We start from the raw sequence: 15,714 nt of genomic DNA on the forward strand, positions 1-15,714 counted from the left end.
CTTCGAGGTACTTGGCTAGTTAACTATTGATTTCATATTTAGTTTTGATTTTTATAAATAGCATTTTAAACTTTTTTTTGCGTACAAGGTGAGATTTTTTATGTACTTGGCGTACTTTTTTCACCTTTATAAGATTTTTTTAATGATCTCATTGCTTTTTGTAATTATCTTTTAACAAAAATGTAGTAGTATTATTGATGTATTTTTATCTTATACTATATCTTACCGGTTTGCATTAATGCTGCAATACTGTATCCGATACATAATGTACTAAGGCCCAATTTCTTCACCTCTCGATAACTTTATCCAAAAGATATCTCGTAGAATCAGTTTTCTTCACCTTTGTAACCTGACAGAATATGGTAATTTATAATAACATTCTAGACACTTTGTGTCAAAAGTGAGTAGTATGAAGAATAGCTATCCGTTAAATACGTAATCAGAGGTTTCAATGAAGAAATAAATTTTTAGTTATCTGGAAGATAGCTATTGAGAGGTATGAAAAAACCGGGCATAAGTGGAGAATGAGAAAGGAAGAGAGATATCAGTCTGTTAGTTATCTCTGAAAGAGTTTTTTATTTTCTATGGATGTTGCGGATACAAGTGTTGTATACCGATACTTTTGTTTTGTTCGCTACCGCGTCGCTTGAATGAACTTATTGGATTGGATATTGTCGTGCAACTTCGTCGTCGTCGACGTGGTGCAACGTCGACCCCGTCACCATCCGGTGACGTGGTGCAACGTCTTCGCCGTCGCCGTTCGGCAACGTGGTCCAACGCGTCTTCGGCGTTCGGCGACGTGGTGCAACGTCTTCGCCGTCGCTGTCCGGCGACGTGAACCTATCGTACGTATGTGAACGCGCCTTAGGGACAAACTCGCTTTGCTTGTGTGCGTGCGAGCGTACGTAAGTGAGTCTGAACCTGAATCTGGAGAAGAATGAAAGTCACAATTTTAGCATACGATTACGATATCTGAGGATGGAGTGCACCAATGTTTTTCGAAGTGGTCGCAATCGAAAGCTTGCATCCACATTATGTTATAAAAGTATCGTTAGATTTTTCATTACGTCTTTAGTTCCCGAGATATTGTAATCAAAAGTTTATTTGACATGAATTTGATGTGAAATTCCGGATAAGCTACTTGGTAGCGCGCGACGTCTATGCAGTGGCTCTCCTTGCTCGGAACCTTGTTCTTTATGTACTTGGCGTCGCGACGCTACCGCGTCGCTTGATTTCGCTCTTCGAGAGAATTTATCAAGTAATTTTTACTTATGAGAATATATTCCTCACACAAAATATATTTTCCAGTCTCCTTTTATCTATCAACTTTCCTTTAAATGAAGAACAACTGAAGTTAGATTTTATATCAAACGACGCGGTAGCGTCGTGACGCCAAGTCACATAAAAAAGTAAATAGCCGCATGAGAAGTAACCGCTTGATACGGCACTGGCACGGCATCGTCGAGGGTCGAGTAGCTTTATCTCAAATTTCGCCTGTCAGATTTTCCGATAAAATAATCTCGGAAACAAAGATCGTAATAGGAAATCTAATGATACTTTTATTATATAATGCTGATACGAACTTTTAATTGCGAGTAACCCGAATAAAATTGGTGCAGTCAATCCCGAGTCGAGTCCATGTAAAATGACACTTTTGACTTCCAGTATTCAGTTTTCAGTCTCACGTACACATATGCATTCAAAGCCAGTTTGTCCGCCAAGGCGCATCCTCATGATTCCTCTGAAGAATAAGAATGGTTGTGATAGGTCACTGGCGTTATTAATCATTCTCATTATCAGAGTGATCAAACTTGCTTCAATCAAAAATGCTATTAATATAACTTAAACCTCAACCTAGAGAGGAAGAAAACCGCTAGAGAGAGAACCAGGAAGATAATTTGAGAAAGAGACAGAGACTGTATGAGAGATAGAGAGGGACCGCGCGCGCGTGCGTGCAGTTCACTTTTGAATAAATAACCCATACAGCACAGAAGCTTGCAGCAACGTTGCAACGTTGCAAATTGCAATGCAACAGTACAAAGACATTGCAGAGATATATATCCGCAAAATACCAGCACACTTGTAGCAACATGACATTAATATTTTGGAAACATTGCACAATCAAAATTTGTAATTAATTAATATTAATAATTCATTTTATTAAAACATTGGAGTCTTCCTATCCTAACGAGATTCGTCCAAATCTATTCGACCAATGATGTGTGATGACCAGAATCTGAGCTCGGTAATATATATGTGCATGCGGTGTTTGTCTCTTCCGACTATCTAAAGAACATGGTGGTTGTACGACGCGAGCATCATTCTAAAAGAAAGTAGTTACGTAAAAGAAAAAGGTAGTACTTTTTTATACTATTATGTCTAATTATAGCACTTGTGTGCTGTTAATCTTGTATCTATTAATTATAATAGAGAATCACTCTATTTACCTATCTCACGGTTTATATCACTATAACCTCAAAATTATGGAAATTCATTAGAAAACTGCATATTAATAGTTGTAATATTTTTAAGAACTTTTTCTGTTATAGAAGCTGTTCGTGAAATACACAATCATGCCACTGATGCAGAAATTGCTGAATGCATTTCCAAGTGGCTTGCTCAAGCTCCGGTTAGGATTGAGAGATCAAAGTATGTCATTTTACATATAATTCTATACATACTTGCAGTATGTATATTTTTATGTAATTTTATGCTAATATATGAATTTTAATTCCTATTTTATTTTTACAGGCAACATACAAACAAAAACGAAGAAGATTCAATTATTTAATTAAAGGAAAAATATTTTAACATAATTAAAGGAAAAAGAATATCTCAAGAAGAGGATTTTTAAGTTTATTTTATAAAAAACAGTTACTTTTTTATAACAAAAATAGAGAAAATGTTTATTTCATTTTTTATTACTATTGTTATATTACATATAATTGTCTATTTATGTTAATAAATAAAAATATTGAAGTTATATAAATAAAAATATTTAAAGTATATAATAACGAATAATTATAATTATTGCAAATTCATTACATTGCAATATTATTATGACGTTTCGTTGCAATGTTCCGAAAAGCGGACATTTTCACATTCCTGCAATCCCATAGCAATGCTGCAGAAACATTTCGCAGTGAATTTGCAACGTTGCTACGTTGCGGTGGAAGATTCCTGCAATATATATGCAATCTTTTCGTGCTGTATGGGAAGAATGATATACTTGGCTAATTGCATTTATTTCATGTATATTTTGAAAAAATAAATTTTCATATACACTTTTTAGAAAGGTTTTTTAGAATTACACTTTTTAGAAAGTTCGATACGTTTTATGTACTTGGTATATATATTTTTTCTTTTTTTAAAAAGGGTTTTGTTGGGATTATATGTTACAGATATTTATTAAAATATAAAAATATAAGTCAGCAGTGAAGAGAATTTAAAGTTGTTTCTCATCAGATGGTAGCACCTCCTAAGCGATACGTTCAGTGTCATCTTTATACGTTGCGCAAAAACAATTATATAAAATATATCGATAGATTACTCATCTCAATGATAAGTCGAAAATTCCAAACTGATTTTATAAATGTTGCTCCACTGATTACTCATCGCTTCAAATTGTTTTTCCTTCACGCTTGCAAAACAAGTATTTGCTTCTCGTATCTCGTACTTGCCACTGATATTAAAGAACACAGTCGATACCTTATCACTTGCCGTTAGCAGACTTTAGCTGCATGTTTTCAAGAAGAATACATTCTTACATCGATGAATATAATACATCCAAGAACAAAAAGCCAAAAAAATAATTCAAAATATTCAACAACCAGTCAGCAACTCATTTCGAATATAAATTGCATGGGTCTCTTCTTATAAATGAAGCAATTATCATTTTTTATTTATTTGCAGATTACATCTAGCAATTACATCACAATAAAATTATGTCAAGTGAGAATCGAGATATCCAGAAATCCGAGATGTCGCAAATGCGGAGAGCCACAATCGCGCAATTCTCGTCCGCTCATCAAGCGCACAGGAGATCATTTCCGCCGTGGACGGCCTCGTAACGCGGCCTCTCGAAATCACTTTGGGTCCATGGTACATGGTACATGGTACAGAGCGTGAGTTCCTCTATACGACATAGGGGATCACGCGAACGTTTATCTGAAATGACCGATAGAAAGCGAAATGTCCAATCGACGGCGGCCGCCGGTACGATAAGTATCGAAAGCGCGTGCTCACCGGTCGCTTCTACGCGTTTATGTTACGTAACTAGGAAAGTTTCAGCGTCGTTGTTTGTCACCGGTATATTAAATTGCTTAATAGTACTCTGCAGAGCGAGAGAGAGAGAGAGAGAATTAGATCATGATAGAGAAAGAGAGGTAGCTTTCGCGAGAGCAAGAGACAGAGACGCCGTGTTACGTCGCGGGCCTTGCCTCTCTTTGCTCTGTCATGCAAGACATCAAGATACATAGTGCAAGCACCTATTATAAGTTAATATATTATGTACTCCAGACGATGGCATAAGCTACCGTCGTGTATGTATACGCATGCTACTGCTGCTGCTACTGCTCCAAGCGTGCATGCATTAAACGCGTTCCAAGGCGATGCCGTTTCTCGACAGTCCGCGACTTGGTCTCGATGGGATGCATCAGCGCACTCGGCATGGCTGAACCCAGTACTTATCGCATTGCATTCGTAATTGCGTGTGGTGTATCCGAGGATTCTCGGCTTCTCTTCCATCCTGCGGATATCAGTTTCATTGATTGCGACATGGTTGGACGTGGAAACGTCGTGATTACAGCAGCAAAAGGCCGAGACCTCAGCGCGCGTACCATCGCTCTCGGCTCTGTGCGATCAGATTGATTTATTCTGTAATTGATGACGAATGACGGGATTCGTTGTTTCGCACGTCCACACGTGGCCGCATAATTTCTTCCGATAGGCTCGCGCAAGTTTGCGGGCTCCCATTATTCAGCTTCATGGGACCGGGTGATCCCATTATCATCGTAGCCGAGATACCCGTTTTATTAATTCAATGACGCGCTGGTCGAGGTGAGAACATGCGTTATCACGTGCGACGAAGGCTCTCGCGGTGGGACCACTTGGCGCGATTAAAAAAGTTGTCATTACAAAGCGTTATAAGTCTTCTTTCTTATCTGGTTTCCTTCGGCAATTTCGGTCGGACGTATTCGATCGAAAATCTGATCACGCTCGTCCGATCGGCTCGTCGCGTGGTCGGGCAAACACGCTCAATTACGATTTACCTGTCCGATAATCTAATCGCGATGAGCATCGAAAACGGGCATGCGTATAAATTCTTAGCTGGCCGCGCGATTTCCGCTTTTCAGTTGGACCACGCGAGATAACATATAAGATACTGGTAAATCTGTTTTCTCATTGTCACGTTGTGTTTTTCGTTTAATTCGTTCAATCCTAATTGAGATGCGCGAATAACAATAGGCCGAGGATCGATGGAAATCTGAATGATCTGGTATCATCCGATGATATTGCGTATTGTATTGATAAGAATCCGCGAATTGGCGGCGTAAAATAGGGATTAAGCATTTCCTTAGAAAAGTGGGAAAACGACGACGTTAAGAGATTGTTTTCATGATCATGACGCGTCGATGAAAATACCTACATCATGGCAGGCAATTTTTGCTGAGCCATCTTCCGCGATTGTCTTCCTCGCCTATCGGGCTTATCGCGCGAATCACGGCACGAGGGTTTGATCGACAATTAAGATCGCACACCAGCCGGTTATCAGAGATTTTCTATGATAAATGAGTCCATTACAATATCACGTGCGATTTTCTCCTTTCCGATATCTGTTTCCTGTGTCATTCATGTCAACGCATTTTATATAAATTTTATCTGCAATCTAATACTAGAAACAAGAAATCTAATCAGTATATTCGTGTATGTGCGTGACTTGGCCTATTAGACTTAGATCTGGTATCACTTCCTGTACGTATGTGAAAGTAATGAAACCATTGGCATCGTTGAGGGGATGAAGGTATATCAATCAATCTAAATTGATCTGGATTTATCCTGATCACAGAGAAGAATTGTTGTACATTGAGGAACGATATTTCCTCATAAATATACGCGCAACTACCGCTTACCGCGTACTTTCCGCGTGTTATCAGTAGCATCGATAGCTAATACCTCGCCTACTAACGTAAGTGCTCGAAATGAATCAGGGCTTTTTATTGTGCGCTCATCAAATGATTATCTTCACGAAAAATTGTGGGTACACGAAAACATGCTGAATCTTGTGTATAAACGGCTTCGGAAAGATTCCATCTCGTCTTGCATCTCAGCAGTAAACGGCAGAATACGGCTGATTAGAAATGCATGAAGCTCATTGTGATAATGAGAGAAACACTTGAGGATGTTTTTTTATTATGCAAATATCATTCTTATCCGCTACGATGCTAAGATCGGGAAAGAAAAATATATTTTCGATAAAAAGCTCACACAAATCGCGTGATAATTCACGAAGCATCTTAAATAAATAAAATTTGGGATATTATTGGAAATTTCAAGTAAACGTATCGAATGTATTGTTAATGAAAATATAATAAAATAGGTACGGGAGTAAAATATAAATTATCAGATATTATTGGTAGTAATATATATTATTTTATTTTATTTTCTACATTTCTAATATGTGTATATTCAAGAATCTATTTATGTGGAAAATCGAGTCTCTTGTTACGAACACAGTATTCTAATTTCGCTTTTGTCTTTTTCAGGTAACATTTCTAAATATTGTACGGGTAAGATGGTGTATATTAACGTCGCCGTCTGCCTGGCAGTTCTTCTCTTCGTTATCGGATTGTCCGTGGGGCTAAGCGTGAACACTTTTAAGGGGCGAGATGCTCTAGACTCGACGCCGCTTATCGATGGGTAACGCAATCGTATAATTGGAGTCGATGAGAAAATGAACGAATCAGATTTTGATGCTCGAATAGTATTACGTAATTCCAAAATTAGAAATGATGTCACTTAAAGAGATTAATATCTTTCGATTAAAGATATAGTCACGCTTAGGCTGTATCAATTCTCTAAATTTAATTAAAAAGATTAGTTCAATTGTTCAAAATACGAATATCGCATCGCGGTAATTAAGCTCGTTTCATTCTTTCAGATAAAATTACGACGAATAATATTTTTCTACGTACTACGCATATTTTTTGACTGGCAGAATAAATAATTTCCAACGCTTTTGCCTCACCATTTTAAAAACTGTCGTCAGTATGTCGCAATCCAAAAATAATCACGGGATTCCCCGTGAGTTGCAAATCGGACGCACGATTGATTAAATCGGCTTTTATTCGCGAGTGCGCATGCTCTTATCGTATATGTATCAATCAGTTCAGTTTATTCATCTTCGATCATTATGTTTGCAGGCACAACGATCTGCCGCACAATCTTTATCAAAAATTGAGCAACAACTTATCGGCCTTCCACTTCGAGAAGGACCTGAGGAACGATGTTGTGTGGGGAAGTACTGTTTGTTCCTCATGTTACACCGACCTACCCCGTCTGATCGAGGGAAAAGTGGGCGGACAAGTAAGTCACGAGGCCACGAGAGATCAATTATCGGGAAAATTATCTCTCGAGGAATCCCGCACCCTATGTTTGCTCTACAATTAGCGGATTAGTCACTTCGCCTTCATCACGCGCCTTTTCCTCCGTTCCATCCTTTATCTTTTTGTCTCCTCTTGCACGCCGCCACCACCACCACTTTGTTTGCCGATCTATTTCTCTCGCTCGGCGGATGAGGGATGATTATCTCTCCGCGCCTCTCCGGGGAAAAATTCTATCGCACGAGGCTTCTGCGCGGCTCCCGCTGGTCTCATCCGACCGCTTCCGCGATAACGAGCGTGATAAGTAATTACGCCGATATCAACCCTTTTTTTCCCCTACGCAGACGTCGGCTCAATGACATAATGTCACTGCGAGTGCGTTAAATTACTTACACACTGAGATATTAAAATGAATTGGTCGATAGATCGAATCTGATGGATCCGGAACGAACCGCCGGAAACGGGGGTCATAGGTCACAGGGGTAGTAGGGGAGGCGAACGCGGAGGAGCCGCTAAATGAATGTGATCAAAGGAAACTGATTGTTTTCTCGTTTTCAAGTTCTGGGTGGCGTACACGGCATGCGGGTCGCAGTACAAGGATTCCGTGCAGCTGACGTTGCGGCAGATTGACGTGATCAGACGGCTGATCCACCGGTATCCGGCGAACCTGCAGCTGGTGACGGATGCGGCGGACATCGAGGTCGCGTGGAGGAGCGGGAAGATAGCATCCATGATAGCGGTCGAGGGCGGTCACTCCCTTGACTCGAGCCTGGCGATCCTCAGGCTCTACTATGATCTCGGGGTTCGTTATGTCACCCTGACGCACACCTGCAACACGCCGTGGTACGTCTCTCCAGGTCACGCCACCTTGGGCGAGCGATGGAATTTTTTCGCTCGCTTATCGTAATAATTAAGTGCGACTGAGAGTGAAAGAGAGGGAAGCTGAATCCATGATGTAAATCGTAAGATTTCGTGAGGTGGCGTGATGCTATTTAGGTTGTACACAGGAATTTTATGCATTTTTATCTCTCACTCACCTTTCTGGAAATGACTGATAACGCGAATTTTTGCACCGTATGTGGTCTCGGCTAGAACTCCTCGCGCGGGAGAATATTGTTTTCCATTTTTGTCTTTTTGATGGATTTATGACTAGATCGTTTCTATTTTTGCAGGGCTGACGCTTCGACAGTGAACGACGGATACGTGTACAATCTCACGGAATTTGGGCAGGTACGTGAGGACGATAACACAGCAATTTTGAAACTTTTTCACAACATGACGCAAATCTCCTAATTATTGCGAACATGTCCCGATAATTAATGAGATTGTTTTGACAGCAGTTTACCGATACGAAGGCGACAGTAACTGAGAAGCGAAATGGCAAATCGGCAAAATCTCATTAATTATCAGAAGCATGATCTGGCAGAATATCAATAATTGATTAAATTAAAGTGACCGGAAGTACGATTACCTCGCGTTACTCCGATACAACACACGCTTGAAAATGATCTTGGAGAACCATACGATTTCCAGATAACTTGCGTATTGTACATGTACAAAAAATGATTTAGTTCTTAGTGAAAATCCAAACTCAACGTAGGTTCTTCCATAAGAATCACATTTGCTATTACAGACAATCATCCACGAGATGAACCGAATCGGGATGCTGATCGATCTGTCTCACGTCTCGCACAACGTTATGAAAGAAGTGCTCGCGGTGACCAGGGCCCCCATAATGTTCTCACACTCATCGGCCTTCGGGGTCTGCGGGAACTACAGGAACGTGCCCGACGACGTCCTGCACGCTGTCGTGAGTAGCACGAGATAGCACGAGAAAGGATCTTCTCGCGGGACGGAAAACGCGTGAATCTCACCTCTTCTTTCAGAAAAAGAACAACGGCATCGTCATGGTGAACTTCTACAGCGTATTCGTGAACTGCAACACCTCGAGGAACGCAACGATGCAGGACGTCGTAGGTACCGTATCCGGGTTACGTAACGCGGTAGCAGAGCAACAATCTCAATGAGATCTTGTGATAACGGATTGTAACGAGGCGTGATATTTTATGGAACGATACGACGCACGCATGAGTCGAGATATTATTTTTTACGCAGATGTGATTTCTAGCATGATGCAATTCTCGATTCTTCGTGAGACACCGTCACAACTCTGGAGTTTTTATAATATTTTCCAGACAGTTTATCAGCTCTGATACGCATAGACATATTTTTCTCCTGCAATTCCACGACGGTTATTCCGTCATTGCCTATGTACTATGATTACCATGATTGCCTAATATACTTACATATATCGATTTTTAGATCATATAAATTACATTCGAAATCTTATCGGTGTGGACCACGTTGGCATTGGCGGAGATTACGATGGCGTGAACTCGTGAGTAATTGTGTCGTTAATAGTACAGCATCGCGAGTGAACAGACAAATAAATACGATCGAGATACGTTGAATAAAAATAATTTTTCAAGTTAAAATCGACAGGATGCCAGAGGGTTTGGAGGACGTCTCAAAGTATCCCGACCTATTCGATCGTTTGTACGAGAGCAGAGAAGGAGAACCAACGTGGACCAAGGAGGATCTCGAGAAACTGGCTGGAAGGAACTTTATTCGGGTTTTCCAAGCAGTGGAATCGGCAAGTGCTAAATTTGCAAGGAACATGTAACACAAAGTGATTCATTTTCATATGTTTATTTTAATAATATATTTCTGGAATAGGTGCGGGACTCCTTATCGTCCGAACCGCCACGAGAAGATATCATAGCGGGTGACGAATTGTATATTGCGCAAAAGAACGAAGGGCTCAATCCAGGCGCGTGTCAAACCGCGAAAGAGTAAGTGTTCTCTCACGAAAGTAAAATTTATTCGAATAAATATTGATAATGATATTGATCTAATTTATATCATAAGGAGAATGGTTGCTTTCTTAATATAATGTGATACTTTTTCTTTGGTATTTTAGGTGGAATGGTGTAAATGTAACAGATGCTGAACAGAAAGAGACAAGAACAAAGCGTCATCAAGCATGATTTAAATGGGAATTAAGTAAACCAGAGTGAAACAATATGTGATATGATATCAATGATTTTAATAATATTAAGAAGGAAGCATGAAAACAAATAAAGCTGCAGTAACGTCATTTACCCCTCCACTAAACGTTGAAGACGCTTCGAATGATAACAGAATTGTAATTCCTTTCTTGATAAAAATATTTTGAAATGCTTGTCAGTTAAAATGCAAAGATGATGTACCGTTTTAAGAAATCTATGAAGTCTGTTTTGATTCAAGCAATTCTGGAAGCTGGATTAAGATTTTACGGTATCATACATAAAGCGTGAATTATTTTTTAAATATACTAAGTATTAATGAACACTATATACACAGAAATATAAGATTAAATAATGGATAAATATAATTTATTATTGTAAGAAATTGTATCATTTGATATAACACATTTTTCATGTGTGTGCATTATATAAATCAAGATATTTTTAGTTATCTCTCTCAGAATTATCTTTTATAGATCAAGTGCGTGTCGTTGATAATATATATCTGTTCAACTGTGAATAAGATACGATAGATTAAAGTGAGGACTTGCCTAAAAAATTAATGGAAAGTTCTTCTCTGAAAGACAATCAATATGTAATAACGTTAATCTTATGCAATCATAGTAATATCAACAAATCTTTAATTAACATTTTTTGAGATTATACAGATTATTTAGGAGTAAACAACTAATAATAATCAGAAATTAAAAAAACATACGAGTAATAAATAACATCTTTTTATTTTCATAAAATACTTCTGTTGGACAATATGTCACGTCTTCGTGAAAAATAACTTATATCTTATAAATATTTTACCTTTCATCCACACATATATATAACATATATAATTATATACATAAAATAAGAAGAATCTTGCACACTTTCGCATTAAACAGTTTTATGCAAGCATATATCTTAATACTTATCACTAAAAACTTCGCGGCATTCATAATTATTGATATTTACACATGTATAATGAGAGAGATTGAAAAATTATTCAGAGAATGCTAAACAAATAAGAACTGTTGATAAATTAAACTTAACAAGAAATCTATCTTAATCTTATTCTAATTCCATTCAATTATTGTCAGCGGCTTCCAATGTAATCCTCCCTCTCCACCGACTCGGACCATTCAATGATTTCGGTGGGTCTTTGCATCAGTTTGATCTCTGTCATCAAATTTTTCCTGAAAACGCGATCGCCGCGATAAAATAGGTAATTAAACTACAATACAAAGTTAAACCAAATCACACGGCCGTTAAATGCCTCCGAGATGCTTCAAAGAGTCACGAAAATTCCAAACGAATTAATGAAAAATGAAATTTACAAATTCACGAAATGACATGCCAGGAGAAAAAGATATCAATTAGCTGACACTAACCATTGACCCTTTCTGATGATCGGTATGACTTCTGGGATTTGGAAACCGTTGAACGTGCTGCATATGGACAGAGTGTAGGCACCCATGTCCTCCCAAACCATCCAGTCGCCGAGGTGAAGTTCCGGTAACAACACATCCTTCAAAATCACATCGTACGAGTCGCAGGTCGGTCCCCATAAAGTCGAGAGGAACTTCTCGTCGCTCGCCGGCTGCGAAGTCAATCGTTGATTACTTTACGTTCTTTGCTACAAGAATACCCTATGCGGACACAGGATATCCTGAAGACAAATTTGTTATTATACCTCGAAGAGGATCTGCGGGACCCTCGACTTGAGACCCATCAGTTCCTCGATGAACGAGTTGTACGTTCCGACATTTATGTAATACATTCGCATGACTTTGCCGTTCCTGCGAGCGACTCTCTTCGAGTGCAGATACGAGGCGAGGGTGAAGGCAGAGGTGACGTAGTATCTGCCGGGCTCGCTGATGACTCTTATGCTGGGATCGAGATCTTGGATAGCGTCATTAATGAGATTGGCGAGCTGCAAAATCACCAGGTAATCCCGATTAATTCATGGCTGCTGTTTTGAGCAACTGAACGGACGATGACGAAAACTCACCTTGTCGATGTCCGTCCCTTTCTCGCCGGGGAAACCACCACCGATGTCCACCAGCTGCACGTCCTTGCAACCCATCGTCTTGGCGATCGAGATGAGTCGCTTGCACATGCCGATGCCTCTGCAGAACGCGTTCAGCTCGCCTGCCGGGCTGCCGACGTGGAAGCTGAAGCCGTGCAGGGTCAGACCGAGGTCCATCGTGAGCCGCATCAATCGCACAGCCTCCTCGTCCGGTTCGCAGCCGAACTTCAAACCGAGGTCGCACTCCGAGTTCTTGGCGTCGCAACGTATACGGATCACTATTCTGCAAGATCACGTCACAGGAAATTAGTTAAGTATACGAGAAATGACGGACGATGAACAAATGACAAACTGTCGAACGGTATCACAGTGATATCGATTACACTCACTTGGCCTCGGGATAGAAGTCCTTGATCTTCAAGAGCTCCAGCTCGCTGTCCACCGTCATCTGGCTGACGTTCATCTTCTTGGCAAACTTGATGTGCGACGGGCTTTTGTACGGATTCGCAAATATGATTCGATCGGGTTGCACTCCGTACTGCATCACTTGCCGGATCTCTTGCTGTTTTGCGACATGTTACGTACATTAACGTCAAGCTTACATTTCTTTCGTGCGACTTGCGGAATAATGAAGGCGCGCGTGGGTTTACTGAAGAATTTAGAAAATAATAGTAAATTTATGATTCAAGATGACGGAGAAAATTTACGGCGAAGAAGAAGTAATAGAGAATTTACGTGCTACGTGATGAGAAAGCAGAGTGAAGATTGAAACTAGCAGTAAAGAGCGCGACGACTTACCTCGGAGGCGCAATCGAAATCGGCGTTCAGAGCGGCCAGTATTTTGATCACCGTCGGATCGGGATTGCACTTGATCGCTGAAATATGCAAGGAACCATGAACTATCCGGACTCACTTTTCAATTTTCTTAACGACGTTCCCGTGTCTTGGAAAATAAGAGATCAAACCGAGAAAGATATCGCGCGCACGACATACCGAAATGCGGTGCAACCCTTGGCATTTTGGTGACCCACTCGCGATGCTTCTCGATTACGTCGCCGATGTCCACGATGTAGAAGCCGTCCTCCTGGTTTCTCACGTCGATTATGGTCTTGATGATGTCCATGTTGTCCGCCGCATCATCGAAGACCTGGATCTCGTTGAAGTTATTGTTGGGTGACATGGCTGAGCAGCTGGCAGCGGGTGTTGGCGCGAACCGAGCGTGGCGAGTCTCCCGAGCGAAATGTTGCCGTTGAGAAAAGTTAAAACACTTGACTACTTATACACGCGGTCCGAGATATTGTGATAAGCATTGCTACACTGAATACGATCACAGTCCATCCCGCGTTTGCTCAGCGATAAGATTCTTGGAAGTTAATGCAAGTGTACACTGGGTGGTACACCGCTCTCTTTTTTCTAATGTTTTTTTTGTAACAGAAATTACAAAAGATGTACATACACTCGCGCGCGGTGATGCATTATCGCGTGGCGGGCGGGTAAACACCGTCAATTCCGTGGAAAGTTATGCGATTTGTTTATACGCAGGGGGGAATTCCGCACGCGGAGGAAGGTTTCCATTTCCAGCTACTGAGCAGCTAGCGGAGGAGATGCGGAGGAATTCCCTCGTGGAGCGTTCACCTTCAGCGTGAATCCACGCTCAAGAACTTGACGTTTTTTCTCATCACAAAGAGTGTAAATCTCTTTAGCTGCTTCGTTGAAACTTTCGTTTTTTTCTTTTTTTTTAAGAAGAAGAGAAATAATTTCTTAAGAATTATTCAAGATTATTTAATTGATTTATTGATCAATTTAATTACACAGTTTGCCTTTGGCTTGAAATTTCACTCAGAAAGACAATTGTATTTTCTTTGTTGTATTGTATTGCCTAAATTTTCATATTGAAGATTTTGCAATCATATAATCTTTAACGAAAATCTTGAAATTTGGAATTTACGTTCATACGTGACATTCTACGGGACAGATATGTTTTGCTCAACACCCTGTTAACAAGCAGTTTTTCTAGCAAAATTTAGAAATCGACCTTTATATTAACGAGTCTCCAAACCAGAGAATTAGAATTTTCGAAATCCAAGAATAACGCAAGAATAATCTCCGAAAACAGTGACAAAGGGAAAATCGATGTCAATGAAATTATTATAGACAATGCGTGATATACGCTAGTCAGCGCGAAGAATTGTTACATTAAAAAACAATAAGTTATAATAAGCGAATTGTTACATATTATTGTAACAATGCTTATCACAATATCTCGGACTGCGTATATAAGTATAGTCAAGTGTTTAAACTTTTCTCAACAGCAACATTATTTATATATTAATCTATACATATTCGTTAATTTAATCAAATCAATTTTATATTAGAATAAATTAATTTTACAATTCCTATATTACTTAATAATCATACATTTGTCTAATTTGTTCTTTTTTAGCATATAATTTAAAACTCCAAATTTATTTCATTCTATTAAAATATAATTATAATAATTATTATAATCAGACATAAAATCTTTTTCTAATCTCCCAATAAGCAAATTATTAACAATATGTCAACAGATCGGAAACACATTTAATCAGAATGATACAGCAGATACGGTGCCATCTGTGTCCGCATTAAGCTTTTGTTTTGTTGCCAAATCCTGCTGATATAATAAAACAGCAGATTGGCGGCAGAAATAGTGCAAATGTGCGCTGCAGATTGGTTATGCCTACAGATTTTGTTATGTTTCTGTTACTATGTTGCTAACAGTATAGAAAAGACAAAACCTGCGTCAAATCTGTAGCGTTTCTACTAACAAAATCTGTAGCAGACTCTGATGATATTTGTTTTCGACAGAGTTGGCTATTGGGGCTGTTTTTAAATTGTCGTATTTATAGCTAAAAGCTATATTTGTTTTATGCTTTGAATTATAGTAGTGGAAAATTAGATCACGACTAAAAAAAGAAGCTGATGCAAAGCGCCTGTGAAATGGCAATCCTCTTATCACTTTTAAGATTGCACCTGCAGAATAATAACC

General features: G+C 39.4%; 2 protein-coding genes across 6 annotated transcripts; one reads left to right on the forward strand and one right to left on the reverse strand.

The window, feature by feature from the left end:
* Window positions 1-4,492: 4,492 nt before the first annotated feature.
* LOC105278540 (dipeptidase 1) lies at window positions 4,493-10,743 on the forward strand. Of its 5 annotated transcripts, none has more exons than XM_011337699.1 (11): window positions 4,493-4,541; window positions 6,765-6,918; window positions 7,422-7,584; window positions 8,161-8,444; window positions 8,774-8,831; window positions 9,235-9,411; window positions 9,488-9,578; window positions 9,924-9,999; window positions 10,104-10,254; window positions 10,338-10,453; window positions 10,582-10,743. In XM_011337699.1, the coding sequence occupies exons 1-11, from the start codon at window positions 4,508-4,510 to the stop codon at window positions 10,646-10,648; spliced, it is 1,371 nt and encodes a 456-aa protein (XP_011336001.1). In that variant the 5' UTR covers window positions 4,493-4,507; the 3' UTR covers window positions 10,649-10,743. The 5 variants fall into 5 exon arrangements, with proteins under 5 accessions (XP_011336001.1, XP_011336000.1, XP_011336003.1 ...); XM_011337698.3 differs by lacking the exon at window positions 4,493-4,541 and adding an exon at window positions 4,588-4,681; XM_011337701.3 differs by lacking the exon at window positions 4,493-4,541 and adding an exon at window positions 4,708-5,058.
* Window positions 10,744-11,387: 644 nt separating this feature from the next.
* Window positions 11,388-13,866, reverse strand: LOC105278542 (ornithine decarboxylase 2). Its single transcript, XM_011337703.2, has 7 exons — window positions 13,680-13,866; window positions 13,485-13,561; window positions 13,076-13,248; window positions 12,669-12,969; window positions 12,351-12,590; window positions 12,049-12,257; window positions 11,388-11,853 (listed from the first exon to the last, which is right to left on the reverse strand). The coding sequence occupies exons 1-7, from the start codon at window positions 13,864-13,866 to the stop codon at window positions 11,754-11,756; spliced, it is 1,287 nt and encodes a 428-aa protein (XP_011336005.1). The 3' UTR covers window positions 11,388-11,753.
* Between the last annotated feature and the right edge of the window lie 1,848 nt (window positions 13,867-15,714).

Source organism: Ooceraea biroi, chromosome 1, assembly GCF_003672135.1.
Source record: "Ooceraea biroi isolate clonal line C1 chromosome 1, Obir_v5.4, whole genome shotgun sequence".
Taxonomy (NCBI): Eukaryota; Metazoa; Arthropoda; class Insecta; order Hymenoptera; family Formicidae; genus Ooceraea; species Ooceraea biroi.

What these genes read in the sequence shown, in the direction of transcription:
- LOC105278540 (XM_011337698.3), top strand. Translation starts at nt 4,645, where the DNA reads ATGGGATGCATCAGCGCACTCGGCATGGCTGAACCCA. An exon ending in CACACCTGCAACACGCCGTG is followed by an intron (nt 8,445 to 8,773) that starts GTACGTCTCTCC and finishes CTATTTTTGCAG; the next exon opens with GGCTGACGCTTCGACAGTGA. An exon ending in ATCTCACGGAATTTGGGCAG is followed by an intron (nt 8,832 to 9,234) that starts GTACGTGAGGAC and finishes TTGCTATTACAG; the next exon opens with ACAATCATCCACGAGATGAA.
- LOC105278542 (XM_011337703.2), bottom strand. Translation starts at nt 13,866, where the DNA reads ATGTCACCCAACAATAACTTCAACGAGATCCAGGTCTTCGATGATGCG. An exon ending in GACTTCTATCCCGAGGCCAA is followed by an intron (nt 12,970 to 13,075) that starts GTGAGTGTAATC and finishes GTGATCTTGCAG; the next exon opens with AATAGTGATCCGTATACGTT. An exon ending in AAGGGACGGACATCGACAAG is followed by an intron (nt 12,591 to 12,668) that starts GTGAGTTTTCGT and finishes GTGATTTTGCAG; the next exon opens with CTCGCCAATCTCATTAATGA.